Source organism: Homalodisca vitripennis, chromosome 6 (assembly GCF_021130785.1).
Source record: "Homalodisca vitripennis isolate AUS2020 chromosome 6, UT_GWSS_2.1, whole genome shotgun sequence".
NCBI lineage: Eukaryota > Metazoa > Arthropoda > Insecta > Hemiptera > Cicadellidae > Homalodisca > Homalodisca vitripennis.
This window is the reverse complement of record NC_060212.1, coordinates 111,437,669-111,457,020: the sequence shown is the minus strand read 5'-3', so window position 1 is coordinate 111,457,020 and position 19,352 is coordinate 111,437,669. Positions and strand designations below refer to the sequence as shown.

The window sequence follows — 19,352 nt, the reverse complement described above, 5'->3', positions numbered from 1 at the left end:
ACAGAACTTGCAAGGTTTGTGTATATCCTACTGCTGCAGGGATGATGCATACCACTTGTACTTAGCAGGCGACACGACCAGTGGTGACGTCACAAGCAGATGCACATATCTCAGTACATCACAGAACTTGCAAGGTTTGTGTATATCCTACTGCTGCAGGGATGATGCATACCACTTGTACTTAGCAGGCGACACGACCGGTGGTGACGTCACAAGCAGATGCACATATCTCAGTACATCACAGCTCCTCGGCTGATCTGATTCCCATTCTCCGTCCTTGTTTTCCACGTCCAGGAAAGCCTGCCGCGGTCACGAAGGGAATGTTTGGTGTATATAAGGCAAGTCTGCGGTGGGAGGATGGGTTCACTTACCAGCTCATCTCCTACCACTACTGATCTTCCAGACATGAAGGTAACTGGTTGTCGCATTGTGTCCTAGAGGTAGCTGTTAATAAACAAAGATACTCTTTATTCGGGACCTAAAGACTCTAGGTTTGGATTAGGAAAGGAGGATTAGCTATGCTATATAATTGATGTGCTTTTATTTTTTCTTTAGTAACCATCCGAATTTAAATATATGGACATTGTTAGTAATAAAATTGTAGAATTTAATCGAAATTCCGCTCCTAACGTTGACATTTTTTAAATGTAAAATTATATAAAGGGAAGCTTAGGGGGAATAAGCTTTAAGCCAATTTTAAGACACTGTCTTCAGAATAGTTTTATCATACATAAATTGATAAGAACAAATACAAAACACATTAATGCCACCCGAGACTTTTTATAAAATAATTTTACATTCTAGATAAAAAATAAAAATTTTAATATTCCACCGTAACAAAGTGAGTAGCGTATATAACGTTTGGTAAAAGGAGTTTTGTTTGTAATTTGTATGAACAAATGTTTAGTAATGAGATATTTTTTGCATATACTAGACAAATTCTCATACAATTGTCGAGATTACACATATAAATCAAGTTCTTATGTACCCTTTGTGGTTTTAATTTAAAAAGAGTTATGTAGTTTAATTTCAAACTTGCAACCTTGAGTTTATTTTCTGTTATAATCCACACATTTCTTATATGTTGAATTGGAACTTATAATTTTTAAAGTCGGAAATAATCATAAAAGTATAGATAATCAAATATGTTTACTCTGGAAATCAATGTTCGGCTATATTACAATGGAAAATCAATAACATTAATGACTAATTAATGAATATTACGACAATTTCCAGCCATTTGTATAAACATATTTATATTATTTTCTCCAGCAATTAAATTTCTTATAAGTACAAAATAACGGTCAAATAAGATAAATTGTGCTGAACCGTTATCAAATCAGTAAACCTTCCAGAAACGGATCGCTCCGTACTCTAAATATAACCGGTTTGTAATACACACATAGACATACATATACACATACACATACATACTGTAGACTGTGTTATTCAGGTACGGGTATTCTGGATACATAGAAATACTCATTTGAAATGAAGTGAGAGAACATTGTGCACAATGTCCTAAAAGTAACTGTTCTATGACGGTTTTGAGGCTTATGCAGGAATAAAATTTCATATTGCTAGATTCTGAAACACCATAGTCATGTCAGAACAAGTTGTTTCAAAAGCAGGTAAAAAGGTGTGTTAGTCAATAGCTTTGATACAGTTGTAACTATGAGTATAAAGGAAAAGAAAGTAAAACTTTTATTCTTCTTCTTTACATTTATGATAAATGTTCTTGTATGTTCTCAATTTTACAAGGTAGGAATATGCTACACAACATACCTGAATTATATGCAACAATGGCGATAGCTAAACTTTTTACTACATCCCATTTTTTATAACAAAAATGAAAAAATATTTGCTGCTCATAATGCAGCTAAATCTCATAATGTGCAATACACCATAATCGAACTCAATTGTTCCTATATAGACATGAAGTGTAATGCAAAATTTTAAGTCTATAGGTCAGCTCGTTCTAAAATATTTCATGCGGACATACTGATATATTTAAAAATACAGACAGCAATGAAACTCCCAGCCCATTGAGTGAAAGGCTTCAGTAACGCTCAGCCAACTATATCTTTAATTAATGTATTATAAACACCATTCTCATAATTTGATATCGTTGTTTAATAAAATGAGATCCGCAAGCAATGAGAAGAGTTGAAATTCTGTTCTGGCATTAGGTTTAAGTAGAATAACTTCCAAAATTTATCGGATCAGACATAATTGTTTTCATACTAAAAAACCTCTATATGTTAGTGAAATCGAAAAAATCCTAAAAGAGATAGACATCTTATGATTCCAAAAATTATTTTGATTCATGCGAACTATTCAAGGTTGTGTTTCGCAATTTTCTGAGTTATCGCCAAATAGTTAACACTCTTCACTAATACAATAGGTAGCTTAATCACTAATTATAAATTATACAGGAAAATTGTAAGTGCTCTGCATGTATGTACTTCTATGTAAAGAAATACAATTGTAGCTTTTGAAACTTGAACTGGGATTAATAATAAAATTTAAAAGAGCAGATCACCGTTTGTATTTAATAACATTTTAGTTCCATAACTTTAATGAAGACATTATGAAAAAGGCGTAGCGTAGCGTAGGGATAGAGCTTTGCCTTTCTAACTGAAAGGTCACGAGTTCGATTTCCGGGAAGTCAAAAACATTTGCAAGTGGGTTCGGATGTTTTCCCTTAAAAGCGATAAGAGTGACATATCAAAAAATCAAAATCAAAATTCTTTATTGTGTAGTATGACAATTTTTACAATAATTGTATTACACTCGTCAGAAAAATATGGTTCAAGTTGCATATCTAAATAAAACAATATATTTTCTCAAACTTTTCACAATTTCTGTAGCCACTTTTAAATTACTAATCGGAAAAAAACTCACCAACCGAGTAAAAAGCTTTCTGTATGAGATAGTTATGTAATAATTTTTTGAATTTTGTAGGATTATTAAAATGTCATTGGCTTTGAACGAATGTCCTTAAATAAATATAATTAAAAGACAATGAATTTATGTATACTGTAAACGTATTAAATGAAAAAATATTTTTAAAGCAGTTCACATGTCTAATTCATCTATTATTAATAAAAATGTCAATTTTAGAAGATTCTTTGCCGAAAGCTTCCATTAATGAATAAATAGGAGTAATTTATCGGTTTAGGGGTCACTAAAGGATTCACTATGCATTACCAGCGAAGATTTTTCAAAAAAGTACATATAAAAATAGGTGAATTTAACACTTTGTTTGGATAAACGAGCTCAGAATTTGAACTGTTATAATCCTTATATTCTACATTTACTACTAATCAACAATATTTTGTACTTGTGCCATAATAACTTAACTTTTTCACTGTTTACAATCACAAAATAAATCATATACAGATTTATTCATTAATTGAATGAATAGTATGGCAAAAAAGTATAATATATAGGAAATAAACCATTCTAAGAGTGTATTTATAATTTATGAAAAACGTGTAAACAAAGTCAAAGATATACTCTGATACTGTGATCAATCATTATTATCTGTAACATTAAGTAGATGACAGGGCAAAATGATGTACGATGATAGATCAGTTCGAACAACATTATTACAAATACATCTACAGATATTTTTGCCATCACAAATATCAGAAAATTTTTCCTCAAGCAATTATTGGCTTTGCAACCAAAAAATAAAGAAAAGGAAATACAATAAAAATTCTACAATGTATAGATACTACATTTAAAGTATTTCTAAGATAAATAAACAAATTATATTTAAAGGTTTAACCAAAATAACTTAATAATTATGGATTCTTTTCGTTATTGTAGCGTATTATAAATAGTTCGTTTATTTTTAAAACATTTTTTAATTTTTTAAATAATAATTTATAATATACAATAAGTTTGTTACATTTAAAAGTATAAACCCATGTTACAACAAAGAACAATTTCAATAATAATAAGTGCCTAAACTTTTTGAAAATAACGTTAAGTACAGAAATTTCATTATCATAATAATTTTCTCCATCAAGTAGTTGATTCCAATAAGGTGTAAAAATCATCCTCCATAAGATCGAATCTCATTTTCTCAGTAATGCGAGTCTCATTTCATCGCTCCGTAACATTTTGCTTAGAGTCGTTACTTCAGTGAAGTCGTCATATTCTGGATTGTTTCATTATGGTATCAATCATTTTTTGCCGAGCTTTCAGATCCAAATGAAAACAATAAATGAAAAGGGAAGATCTAACAAGTTAGAATTTAGTTTAGATTAATAAAATTGCCAGGATATTATTTTTACTACAGAGTGATTGTAATTGTTACAAATAATTCATTATACTGCTTCATATAATCACCATGTTTTAATGATGGATTCTATTTGTTAATACATTTTTAATAATTTTTAATAATCGTTGATTTCAATTAGTTTTTGTTACTGCATAGGTAACATTCATAATGCTGTTTTTGTACGATCCAACTATTACAATGACTGAGGCTTCTAAGTCTTAAACTTAAATATGTGCAATAAAAACAAATAATAATTAAATCAGGCATTGATGTAAGGTAGTTAATTTCCATAGCTAACTACTATCATAGTTATTGATTTAGTATATTTATTAATGGTTATTTCGATTCGACAGTGTAGCGAATAAACAAAGAAAGTTGATGTTTTTAAAAGTGTTTACTGATTTTGTGCTTGAACCTTATTGACCAATAAATAATGATAGCACGATGGTTCAAAACCAAAGCTACGTTTACATTCTTGTTTACTCATTACAAAAATTAACATTTATTTGTATTAACCTATTACTTTACAATAACTTTGCATTAAAACCAAAATCATTTATTGAAAAATCATTAATGTATTTATTTTGTGATTAAGTACTGAATTAGTATTTGAACACTTTATTTGTATTATTTAAGAATATATAATTACAAATGTTTATGTATTTCAAATAGACTACTTCAATGTATACATTGGTATTAATGATTAGCCATACTAATAATTATATAATAATATAATATATTATAATAAAATTTATAAAAATCCATTAGTTTCGTTGAGTATTAAATTCCAAACTCTAATTCAATAACTAACAAGATTTAGATATACTGTATCACCGATTTATACACTCAGTATTACAACTATGTAAATCTTTGAGAAATCGATTTTATTACAATGACTAATAATATATCTATTTTTGTTGGTTACAACATTAATAATGATCATCTAAGAAATTTAATGATTATTTAATCTGTTTCAAAATTAAAAATTATGTACCACTAACATTATCTGTACAAAATAAAAGCCATGCTCTTTCTAACTTTGATAGACAGGTTTTTTATGTTTATAACCAGCTTCAAACTGTGAACAAATAATTTAAAAAATAACAACTAATTGCTAAGTATAGTATTTTATATAGTATGTTAATGTTAAAGACAGTATAGGTATTGAAGATTACTAACTAGGCACTGTTAAACAATAACACAGAAGCGCCTTTTCTGTTGCGCTGCAAATACTATACAGTACGGCACTGCTTATATTGCCTAACAACATTTTGAAGGCATCTGGAATTTGATTACGTTACAGTTCATGTCATGAAACAGTACGATTCTAGGAGATACACTTTAACTTAATTTATGGATTTATCAAGTTTATAAAATAAACAACATGCTTTATTATTTTTTTAACCATTAACTTTCAAATTTTATCACGTGTGGTAGTGTTACATGAAATTCTGTATTTCACTCCATGTGCTGAGTTGAACTTCCTTAAGTGCTGGCATTTTTCAGCATTTTTGCAAGCATTTAGAAAGAAATGTTATATACTGGAAACTTAATGTAAATAGTACATACAATATATAATTATTTTCAGGAAATAACACAGAATAAGAGAATCATACTTATAGAACATACGTTTACAGGGTAAAATATTGTTCAATGTAAATTACGATAAACAGATCTTTTTTCACTTTGAGTTTAGATGTTATTTCACCAAAGTCACGAACATAAAAGATGTAAAATTGTAGATAATTTAATAATGAACACAAAAATATATACATCTTATTGGTTTACATCTTCACTAAGATCAACAAATAATTATAAACTGTAACACGTAACAAATCAGTCATATCTGTCAAATTATTTACTACATTGTAACATGTATTTTTGTTTTTCACTTTCTGTCTCGAAATGTATTCAGTTCAAAAAAATTAAAATCAACAATTAAACTTAAATATTTAATTAAAAAAGTATATTATGTGCGTAAATTTTAAATCTAGTGCGATAAAAAGTGTATTTAGTCAGTATCAAGTTCTTCTTGAGTCTTTTCCTGTTTTTTTGACCCACCTTGACGGTCTCAAAAAATTGTACTAGATCTACTAAGTTCACTCATTTTTACAATAAAGCACAATATAAAACAATAACAGTCACCTACAACAGCAAAGGTATGATGCAAAAAAGATGAAAGATGTACGTGCGCGCGCGCGTGCGCCACGAGTCTGTCACTCAGTAGGCTTACAAAATTCATCTTTTGTCTACCGGAGGATGTAAAATTCTTTTCCCTCTGATGTCTTATCGATGACACGTTGAGAATGAAACACGCTATAAACCACAGTGAAGCCTCTTAAGAGACACATGGTGTCGCGTACTTTTGTTAAATAATAGTAACGCATATAATACTAATTCGTCATGAAACTATTCTTTGAGTATCACACGTTTTTTGGAAAGTAATATAAATAATTAAATAATTTTCCTTCCCATGATTATACTACTTTATATCTTGTGTTTTTTTTTTTTTTTTTTTGCTATAACCACATGAAATGAAAATAAAACAAGACTCAACAATTTGAACTCTTCTTTTAAGCGTGTTCTGTACAGACCTTGCAGTACTTTGTAAAATATTTTAGCCAGTCTTAAAAATAAAAGTTCAAACATTCATAACCATCTCGGTCATGGTCGATCTCGTTAAAAAGTACAAAAAGTCAATCATAGTCACGGTTAACTTGCCTCAATCACAACTGTTTTATTAATTGACCAAGGTAGGGATACGTCACACCACGTGTGGAGTAACTGGCCTAGCTGAAGCAGCATGCCAAATAAATATCAAGTCCACCAGTCATTCCATTCTGGAGAGATGCTCTGTAGACAAACTATCAGACAAACATGTCTTTACAGCCCCCAGGAAGACAGGAGAGACAGTTTGCTCAGTCACATGATTGATAGGCTGTAGAAAATTATAACGGTTCTACTTATGATATGAACCAGAATAAATAAAATATTAAAACGACATGGAACCATTGATTTATATAACTGTGCCGGTATATAATATAAAGCGCAGATTTTGAAACCATATTCATGTTTCCAATATTTAGGATTCTAATCAAGTTCGGTTTAAGATTATTATCGGTGATCATACTTTACCAATGATATAAAGTATTTTGTCCAGTTCCATATTTTTCAAAAAGAAGTTGATCCATTTTTTAAATTTGAACACTTTGAAATAGAATAAACCTATTATATAATCTTAGTCGTCGGTTACTGTACAAAAACAGTGTCCCATAACGGTTGATCTATATTTTAGTAATTAGTTCAATATAATAAAATTTAAAAACTCAAAATTAAATAATTTTTGGAAAATTCTTCATCTTTTATTTGTATGTGTTTTATGGGAAATATTTTATTTAAAAAATGCTTGAGTTACGGCACTAAATTTTCTTCACTATATTATAACTAAGCTATTTTTGCATAAAAGAGTGACATTATTTTCCGTTTGAAATTTTGAAATGGTGACAGTTTTCAGCACTTAATTCCAAATAAAAAAAGTTATTAGTAGAGAATAGTTTTAACAAAAGATGTGAAGATTTAAGTGCAATCGCAAAAGCTATAATTTTTAAGAATAATTTTATTTATTAAAGAAAAGGAGAAGCCGATCTCCTTTTAAGCCTTATTCTACCCGTCCTCATAGGCCACTGGCCTGTGCGAGGATCTTATCTAACAGAATAGGGGAGAGTGTCGATACAGTACAGGGTCGATGGTACTGATAAAAAGTGCAACGGTCACAGACAGGATTTGACCTGCGCTATCTCTAACTCAGACTCAAGATCCAACGCCACTCGGCCATCGGCACTCCCAATGGCCGACACAACTCTCATTGTTGAGTTATAAGATATTTCGTAATAAAATAATTACCTCATGTAGTACCAGTAGGTTTAATATCTTTCAACCATGGTCAAAAATGTAACTCTACTACCCTATTTTCACATAGTCAATAATTAGGATATGCTTCGGTTTAAACATATGATTAGACCAACATTGCTCATTTTAACGGTAGTATATTAATACATTGATTGAATTGAAAAAGTTGCAAGATTACAAGATTAAATGTTTTTACCCAAGGAGTGTTTGCAAACATAGTAATACAGGTGATGCAGAAATGACAATAAATATCAAAAATCATAGTTAAAATCAGTGGAATGTGTAGAATATTTAGAAGGCTAATGAAAATGAACAAACTATTGTGGTAAATAGAACGCTTCCTTCCATTCGATAAACTAATGTAGCGCAATAGAACGTTGTACAATTATTAATAAGTTCACGACATCAGCGTTTTTTGCGGACTTTTTTATTTGTTGTTAAATTTTTCAATAATAATGGCAAAACACCGCAATCTTTTTTTATGTAAAACGTCTAAATATTACGAGGAATGTATGTAGCTTCCCAATAAAAAAATTCATTATGTTTTTTAAATTGTTTTATCGTTTAACCCAAGGGGTACCTAAAAAAAACTAATTTATCTTAAGCATTAAGCAATCGTGCGCCCGATTGCGTACACAATAGTCTGAAGTATTTATTTAAGCGCGGGATCAAATTTAACAAACCATCAAGACAGTCAAACAATAAAAATGCAATAAGGAAATGCATAGCAATGTGTACCCCATCAGGCGTACGACGTGCTTTACAAAAGCCAGGTGTGTACCTGATCGGGTACACGACGGCAGTTGTGAAAGATCGCGTGTACCAGATGTGGTACACGTCGTCGTGAACGTGCAGTTTAAATTAAGGAGAATATAAATTATTTAGTGAGATGTGAAGATTTGTAGATATAAGTAATTATCATTACTGTAAAATGTTACTGCATATAATGTATCACCTTGTACCTGCAATACTATGAAGAACGTATTCTTTTATTACTGCCTCATACCACTTTCTCTGAGTGAAACAGACTCCACCACTCAACCTTTTAGGTACGTAGACATTAGAGGGAGATAGATGTGTATAATAAGATATAAAACTATTGTAATAAAGTTTTGTTCAATTAGAGTCCAAGTAAGAACTATAAAGTCCTCTCATCTACCTATACCCTTGTACAATATTATACATATTATTTATACATTAGTATAGCAGTGTGAGACATTTATTATAATTATGTATGACGTAATACATGAGCTATATAAAGGAATGATGATCATAAAACAGAATTGATGTAAATAACAGTAATAAAAAGACTTACATTGGTATGCCATCCGTAAGCTCATAGGTATGTACATGTGTGACCTTTCATATCACCTTATAACCATCAATGTTTGTGAAGTTGTGAAGGATATGTTTGTTCGATAAATTATATTTAATCTACAGGATGGATAAAAAAGTTTTTAACTAGCATGTGTTGCATTATCTAAATAAAAATGAACCGTTCGAAAGTGTAGCTTGAGGTTTTATTTGATAAAAAAGCACAATAACTTGAGCAAATTATGTCCCCAAAATTTCTTTTTTTATAACAAATAGTAAATAAACAATACCTTGAAACAATAACCAATACATCCTTGCTACCTAGGGAATACAATACATTATTTGGTATTTGAGCAACTGTTTGCCTGTACGCAGGACATCGAGAACGAATTAGGAATATACTAAAAATTTTGCAGGCAACTTAAGCGAAGCCAGTAAGGCTAACCAGTTACGCTATACTTGGTTTGGCGTAGTTACCTTGTTGCAAATGCTTCAGTAGTTCTGAAGATGCTGAAGCTTCTCTGAGAAGAAACTTATCAAGATGTTATAGAGTATTTACCATTACTTTACCACAATAGACGAATCGTAGTGCGAGTAGTTTGAGACTACTAATTCCTCTTGAGCTTATTGCAAGTGTTGCGGTAATTGTTAATGATTACACTGGGGCTACCAATATCTACCAAGGTTTGGCCTTCTGTCGTTGATTTGTCTTGATGGTATTAAGTCTCAACCTAAGATCCATGTGCTCAGCATATAATAACTGCAGTATCTAAAGTTATCAATAGTAACTTATTGTTGGCAGATCTGCAAAACATCTTTACACTTAAACATGCGGGTGCTCTTCAATGTAAATTGGAACATCACCGGTCCTAAAACTAAGCCTTGCGGCATACTGTGAAATATATTTAAGCAGAACTCGTTGCGTGCTATCATACCTTTGCTGTCAGACAAGAACCAATCTGTTCAATAGACTCATCTATTGAAAAAAATACTCTGTATATGTTTTAAATATGGGAGTGTAATATAAGTAATGGAAATGGAAGGTGTAGAAATATAACCAATCTGCTTCGTTCATTTGGAAACTAAAAGTTCCGTTTGGTAGTCATTATTATCTTATAAATTCACGTTATATATATTTTATTACTGACACAAATTTTCAAGATATTCCGATAAACCAGGTATGTTATTAATTGGCCGAAAGACAGATAGAAATCTGATAGTGTGGTTTTATGTAGTAGGAGAATAGTAAAGACGTAAAATACACGAAGTAATTGAATTGCTGAAAATGTCTGAATTATTAAACGTAATTCTGGTATTTTTCTTTCATGAACATCACACTTAATTTTGTCTGTCACATCTAACATGTCAACCTGCAGCGAAAGAAAACAGATAAGCAGTACGAAATATTGAAAGAAATTAAAAAAGATAAGATGCTATTTGATGTTACGTCGAACACTGGATACATCGCATTACTGTAGCTGAAAAAAAAACATTTACTCAATGAAATTTAACAGGGGCACAATTTTTTGAAGTATTTCAAATATCAAGGTTTTTTTTTAAATTTCAATCAGAATATTTTAGTAGAAAGACAGTGGGGTTGCGATATTTATGACCTTGGGACCTTGTTGACATGGATTTGTTGTGTACTTTGGTTTAAAAGGTTTCTGTAAGTAACCCATGTGGCAGGAAATTTATTCACTTGGCCTTGAAAAGAGCTACAACCAGTTTCTTCTGGAAATAACGATTAAAGTTCGTAACACATGGGACAAGTTTTGCTACTACCGATTTGTGATGACAGAAACATGCTTATACAAACTATGTGTTAAAATGACCAAGACATTCACATAATCAACAAGAATTATGCTATTCCATAAAAGTAAAGTTTAAACTTAACCACACTATAACATCAATTAAAAACTCAATGAGTAGACAACCTCAAGAAGAACATTGTGGTTGACATTGACAGTTGTATTAAATTAAAAAATGAAAATGATACATTTATGTATTTGTTTATATATTAATGTCAAGAATAACGGAGTTCTAATACCTTGTAAATTGGATAGGATATTCACAAAATCTAGCTAGATCTATATTGTGGCTGTGCGGTGAGTTACGATCAGATGAAATTAATATGATCATGTTGTAGAGTTAATTCCGATATGCATCTTAGAGAAACCGAAATAAACATCCGAAAAATCGATATAAACTTCAAAGAAACCGATATGAAATTTCAGGAAACAGATATGCATATTTGAAAAGCCTATATGAACCAAAAAAACCGTCAAGCGCTTCCTTAAAACCAATGAAAACCTCGTAAACGAATGTGCACCTCTAAGGAATGAATACGAACCTCAGACAAACCTACATGAACCTCCAAGAAACCGATATGCACATCTGGCAAACCGTTAAGAACCACAAAACAAGTCCATGTTCCGCTATCGTATCTCGGTAGAGGCCTTTTTATAACGCGTTCTAAAAAGGTTTTATTGGTCGTCCAATCGTCCAAGTAAATTAGTATTAATTTACCCCCTTTACTACGTTATTGTGAGCTATAACATCCTAATATAGTATCAAAGTTCATCTAGATAATACAAATTAGCTGCCCTATACTACATAAGTCTCGTTAGTAAAAGTGTTGAAGCCTCATAACTATTTTACCAGAACGTTAAAAATTCGGATGTTATCTATATTCGATTACGAGTTATCAACAACAATTATTACCAATTCAACTAATAACATGAGAGCATTACATAAAATTAACAGCTTAAGATTTCATCTACTTAATGTAGGTAGTAATAAATTTTATTTTTAAAATTTTTATAGATATTTAACCCTTGACTGGTACAGTGCATTCCGTGGAACACAACTGGTACAGTGGGGTCTTTCAAGACCCCAATACAAGAAGTGGTATAAAAAAATTTTGTAAGATCATATTAGTACCAAAGTTATTTTATTTTGGTTATTGTATTGTTATTTATATACCAAAATGACAATTGCAGAAAAATAAATGTATACTTATATTATTTTTAAAGTTTTTTTAAAACGAACACAAAAATCTTCTTGTTTTGATAGCTATCTCAAAAACGGGCTACCCCAGCAAAAGTATTGTTAAATTCTTCATTTTATTACTTTTTCTCTACTGAATAGATCTCGGGAAACTACTTCAAACAAGAAAATACCTGTTATCTCTTAATTTCATTAAACCAACGTTAATGTTTGAAGTCATATTTCATGTAGCTAAATTTAAAAAATGCGTATTTTTTGTATTTATATTTTACTTATAATTTTACTAAGTTTACTTGCTCGTCACTACAGTTGTTGCAGATAATTACAAACTCAGAATGCTACTTTACACACTGTTTTAATCACAGTGTTTACAAGTAGTTTTAATTTTTTTTATCATTTTTTCCTCGGGCAGAGTTCATAGCGCTTTCGTTTGGCTGGTTCTTTTCTTTTTAGGTTCAGTTTCAACCATCTCTATGTCAGCTAATGTAGAAGAAAACAGGTCTGTTTTTTTATCTGACAAAAGCTCAGGTGGGATTTCTCGCTTATTTCGTCTCATGGTTCCGACATAAGTTAGACCAATCGCTCGAAGTTTCCTCAACTAGTTCTATTGATGAGAACCAGTTATCTCTCCTGTAACATTTCTGTTTGTGTTTTGTATTGAAGGTAGGTTAAGACATTTCTTGTAGGTACAGAAAGCTTTCTAGGATTTGGAGCATTATCTTTCCCACAGTATACAAAGGATTCAATCAAGTAGCCTGTGCGAGCATCGCATAGACACATGACCTTTAGGCCATATTTTTTGGGTTTGTTCTTGAGGTACATCCTATATTTGAACTTCCCTCGAAACGGAATCATATGCTCATCTACTGTGCTGTATTCTCCACAAGCATAGTTTTGAGTACAGTTTGACATAAAAGAATTATATATTCCAGAAGTTGGAGCTAATTTATCTCCAGCTGCCTTTCGGTCGTCTCTGGTGGTTCCATAATCAAAACGAGATATATTAGTAGGAACAAAAATCTTTAGAGAGACATTATTGCACGAAATATGTCCCTACCTGTACCATCAAGGCAAACAGAGATGAGGCATTCCTCGTGGCCAGATTTTAAAACTCCAGATAAAACCTTTCAGTTCATTCATATCCACGTGGCCTGCGAAAGATGGTAAACCCTTATATCTAAAGCTTAAATTTGTAATTTTTTTGGTTTGTATGTTCTAAAACATTACAAACAATGTCTTCTGTAAATAAAAGAGACCAAGCATCTATCGGCAATTGGGGTCTATTAGTTTTCGCAGGTCCTACAACTTGAGGTACGTGCAGAATATTTTCTCTCTGCGGGTACGACTTGGTGCAGGGGGGTTCTTAGCTCACTTATACCTATTTTTCCATAGAAATACGTTTTCTGAATTACCTACTTGTACTTCGCCTTCCTCGAAAATTTCCGTCTTCACTACTATTATCTGAATCGTTTGATAATCCGAACTCACTTCCAGTTTCATGATTACCAATTACTTCGCCATCAGACAAATCGCTGTCTTCCTCAACAAACGTGTTTTTCGGTTTAGGTTACTTGGATCAGCTTCTTCTTGATCATAAAATATTTTTAAGGGCCATCAGGCTCACTGGAAGGCACTTTCAGGTGTTGTAAGCAATGAAAAAATGTCACTTTAGTCCAAAAAACCATTCATTTTCAAAAGTTTTCCAAAAACAAAAAAGTCACGTAACTGGTACAATGGGGTCCCTGAGGACCCTAAGTACGTATTTTCCTGCTACTGAAGAAAGTTATAATATTTCTGAATATATGTTCCTTAGTACTCGTCCAACGGGCAGAAGAATACTTAAAACATAAAAAAGTAGACACTTTTATTTTTCAAGAAAAAAGCAAAATAAATTCTAGTGGGGTCTTCAAAGACCCCACTGTACCAGTTAAGGGTTGAGAAGTGAAAACAAAAGGTAGATATATTTTAACATACAATTATTATGCTGCAAGAAAATCAATAAAATACTACTTTTTATATAATCATGTTTAAAAATAATATATTTAAACTTTTTATCACGATTTCTTCAAAGAAGGTCGTTTGTAACATGTTAAATTCTGTTTGAAACTTCTAGACTACCTGCCTCTTGAACTATTATTTTATCGTTGATAGTCTTTCTATACTTCCCAATTATTGCATTTCGGAATACAATTATTTTTACTTTATAACTATGAGGTATGAAATAAAAGGCGTCACACACATATTATATTACTCAATTACATCCTGTTCTGAAGTTTTTACGCTCAACAGTTCTATGTGCCTGCAATAACTGAAAACAGTTCTATGCGCCTGCAATAACTGAATACTATAAATCTGTACACAGCTGCTGTGCGGGTTGCTGCTGAGCGCGTTGCTGGCGCTGTGCTGCAGAGGTGAAGGCAACAACAGACCATCAGCATCGTACGGCCCTCCTGGGTTTAATCCCGGTCAACCCTCAGGTCCTGGCGGTGGAGGCGGCGGCTACGGAGGCGGAAATGGAGGAGGTGGTGGCTTCGGAGGTGGAAATGGAGGAGGTGGTGGTTACGGGGGAGGAAATGGAGGAGGCGGAGGTGACGGCGAAGGAAAGGTAATGTAGCATTTTGTATTTACAACTTAAAATGCTTGTTGGACTATATACTGTACATAATCAAGAAAAATTCAGCTTCAAAATAATTTTGAGAATTCCTTCTTACTTTATCACATGAAAAGAAAGACCTAAAATTATAAAATAAAAAGCAAAAAAAACTATTTTCTGTTTTATCGTGTTTTTAACCTACGAAAAAATAAAATAACTGCACGTAAGCCATTTAATCAAAATATGCCAAATTATTTGTGGCATAAAAATTCTTTAAATAAAATAAAAAAATATACACATTTTCTTGCTATTATTGATATGGTATTGTACATCTGAGAGTGTTGGTTACATCTGTGATAAGTTTTGGTTAAGTTGATCTAAAATAAAATCAAATACTTAAAAAATTCAAGAAAAAGCCTTGAATAATAGATGGCTCTTACATTTTAAAATATTTACAGTAAAAAACAGCTAAAAGTCGTCTTTGCTCGACAACTTAAACTGATATTTAGACTCAAACTAAAGTTTGTAGCTGTTCTTTAATACATGCATTAAAAATGCATATGAAGTTTTTATTCGAATATCTAACAATGTAAGTTCAAGTACGCTATATAATGACAGAATTAAAATTTATGTTTTAATTGAAGCAAAAAATGCAACAAAAAGCAACTAAATACTAAAATAAAATATTTTTCAAACTTTCGGTTCTGTTCTTTAATTCAATAAATTCAAACAAAAATCATGGACTTTGAGGACGTATTACGTTTCATATAACGTAAAGTATTGTGAGTTAAGAATTAATTTTATATGACGAAAAATATATTGAAACTTTGTGTAATAAAGTTCAAATTAGTTCCAGAAGAAGTAGGCCTAATATAAAACATGAACATGTTACAAATGTAGAACATACTTGAATAGTTATCGAATAATAATGCTTACTTTTATTAGTTGTGTTGCTGTGGCTTACAGTTTACTATTTATTTTATAATGTTGTAATGAAATGTATTTTGCTCTTTATTATAACAAAGGACCATATTACATCAAACAAACTTAATTTACACTCCTTAACCAAATAAAGATTTATAGCATTGTATAATATAAATAATAAACATTAATACAAGGGGATTCTAAGAACGATCAATTACAGTATTATAATTTTTTATATTACACTACCTAGCAATTAAACTGTCAAGAGATAATAAAACTTTAACATAAATTTCGAATTTACGTGACTGTACAGTATATTTTTATATCGAATGATTTAAAATAGCTTGTTTATTGCTCTTATGCAAGCGTATCTATTTATGAACGTGATGTTTATGTTTTGTATATAAAGCCAAACACAAAATAAACAAACAAAATAAAAAAAACAGGACGAAAAACAAAATAATATGTATGAGTGCAATTATATTAGAGCAAACGATATCTTTTAATATTTTCGAATAGTAAAAGTTTGAGTAGTAAAAACGCACATTAAGTAATAAAATATCTCTTTGGGATCAGTTTGATTATATGTAGATTTCACATCCGTCATCTCGAAATTCCAAACTGAAGTACATTATTGGTTTACAGAGTTTTATTTTAAACTCATAACACTAATAGGAGAATAGATAATATAATGTTTGCACGTTAATATAATTGTAATTCTTTCAAAATTTAAGAAACTATACAATCTTGAAACCTTACAAGAAAACATCGTTATAGGCATGTACATTTCTTACATTTACATAAAGATTTCTTTAAAAACGTGGGCTTGATTTATTTACAATTAATCCAAAATTATATTGGTAAATATATTTACTTAAAATATTTTTATGATTATAAAACTTTGACGGCCACCATATTGAAATCAGCAGAGTGATAAAAATAAGTTAGAATAAATTCTTCAAATCGCTTGATAATTTTATAAAAAGTGACAATTTTGATTTGTGTTATGAAACACCGGAGATAAATATTTGGCACCAATGGAAATGAGCGCCATCATGAAACTCTATACAAAGTATAAACTGCGTCTGATAAAAATTAAGGCATTTATTGTGTTTACATGCTGCGTTATATTGCATGAGACCATACACTCGTATATGAAATCTACCTAAACATTTAAATCGCAAATATGAAAAATATTTAAATCTTTATTACCAACATTATCTTCGACACATTCTTTGTAACCCTAACTTAACCTGTTCTATCTTTTTGTTCCCAGTAGTAAACCGATTTAATTGCATCCAACTTTGATACATTTTTAAATGTTGTAATTGAGAAGTATAACTTGAAAATTGTGCAATATTCGGGTTAGTTTCTACATTCCTCGCCTACTAGTTCAAAAACTTTTCTTCCACACAAAATGGAGTAAAATGCTATTTTTCTCATCAAGTGGAAGAGAAAGCGAAAGAGTTTATCTAATTTCCACACCATATACAAAATTGCACATATTTCTTTAAATTCATGTTTACAAAAGTAATGTGTTTAGGTAAACATGGTCGACGACTAACTGCTTCTATTTGGTAGATGATTGCATTGACTGGATTTATTTTTATTAGTGAAATAATTAAATTGAGAAACGAGCAAAACAAATGGAAAGTTGTTATGTAAGGACTAACTAAATGTAATAAAATGGGTGAGAAAATTAATCTATTTGTAAAATGTGTTAAAGTTTCAAATGGGACAGAAATATAATGGACTACCTCTGTTAGAAAACGAAATTCTGCTTGAGTAATATAAAAACTATTTTATATTATGAAAAAGCGCCACATAAATAAATAAATATATATATATATATATATATATATATATATATATATATACTATTTTATTTTTTATTTTGTTTTATTTTTTTTTTGTTTGATATGGAAAAGTACACTTCAGAAGTGGTTTTGTTACTATCTACATAAAGGACATGTTGTTTCAGCCTGAGCCTTACAGCTTCTCGTACGAGGTGAACGACCCGCAGAGTGGGACCGACTTCAGTCACCGAGCAGAGAGCGACGGCCAGAGAGTCCAAGGGGAGTACCGCGTGTTGCTGCCCGACGGGAGGCGGCAAGTGGTGTCGTACACCGCGGACGACGCGAGCGGATACAACGCCGACGTCAAGTACGAGGGAGAGGCTAGCAGTGGAGGTGGAGCCGGGGGCGGTGGAGGCGGCTATCCCTCCGGAGGTGGAGGCGCAGGTGGATATCCTTCAGGACCTGGAGGGAACGGAGGAGGATATCCAGCAGGAACGGGTGGTTTGGGAGGAAACGGTGGTGGAGGAGGAAACGGAGGAGGATTTAACGGATACCCGAGTGGTGGTCCAGGAGGCGGCACTCCTTCCAGCTCCTACCTGCCCCCCGGGAAGTGATATCTCTCGTCTACAAGAGCTACAATTTTCATTGCATATTACGCTAAGAACACCTCTACGGGATATGAGTAGTTTTTAACACAGTCGTCATTGTGCATGACTTACAAATAACACATAAAGATGATTCGGAGGGTTAAGATATGAAGTAAAGCGTAAAGAGGTGTTGTAAAGCCACACAAAATTAAGTGTAAATCTCATTCATTGTGTATATTCATCAATTATAAAATAAAGTAAACTATTATATTATACTATTATGTATATTCCTACGCCCAATTTGAAGGTTGTATCCTATAGATTACCTCTTAGTATTTGGTTACGAATGAACTTGAGTAACCAAAAATAATGCATAAACTATTAGTTTTGAAACAAGTTAAAATCAAAATAAATGCCTGAGAAAGTCAGATTGGTTTGAAAACCAACTCTTAGTTGCGGCTTTTGTGGCCAGAGCCATTTTTATGGTGGTGTGCCAACTAAGAATTATAGTGCAGGAGCCGAGAGGCAATTTGCACTGAATAAACACGCAACCTGGGTTTTCACGAAATTGATGGAGAAACTAAGAAATTAACAAATTGACAGCCCCTCGTAGACGTCAAAATGGAAGTGCATCAAAAGGCTTAAAAACATAAAATTGTATTTTTCATAAATATTTGTTGTAACTTTGATACACTTAAAAGCAATATTGTCAGATATGTTAATGAATAATAAATCGGATTCATTTACAGGTCCTGAAAATGACACTTTCCATTAACTTTTTGCAATTATCTGAGAAAACTATGTTTTGTGTAAATAACGAACAGTGTATCGAGCTAAAACATATATTTAAAAAACTGTTATATTTTGATTGATAAATAATTTTAACCCTTTTGATACACCTTCCCAATTCGACTTCCACCAAAATTAGCGCT

At 31.6% G+C, this 19,352-nt stretch overlaps 1 protein-coding gene across 1 annotated transcript; it reads left to right on the top strand.

Moving 5' to 3' along the window:
* Positions 1–357: 357 nt before the first annotated feature.
* On the top strand, positions 358–18,672 carry LOC124365517 (glycine-rich cell wall structural protein 1.8-like). The gene is made up of 3 exons (XM_046821501.1): positions 358–411; positions 14,883–15,125; positions 18,019–18,672. Exons 1-3 carry the CDS (start codon positions 358–360, stop codon positions 18,445–18,447), a joined length of 726 nt encoding a protein of 241 aa, XP_046677457.1. The 3' UTR covers positions 18,448–18,672.
* Positions 18,673–19,352: the final 680 nt, after the last annotated feature.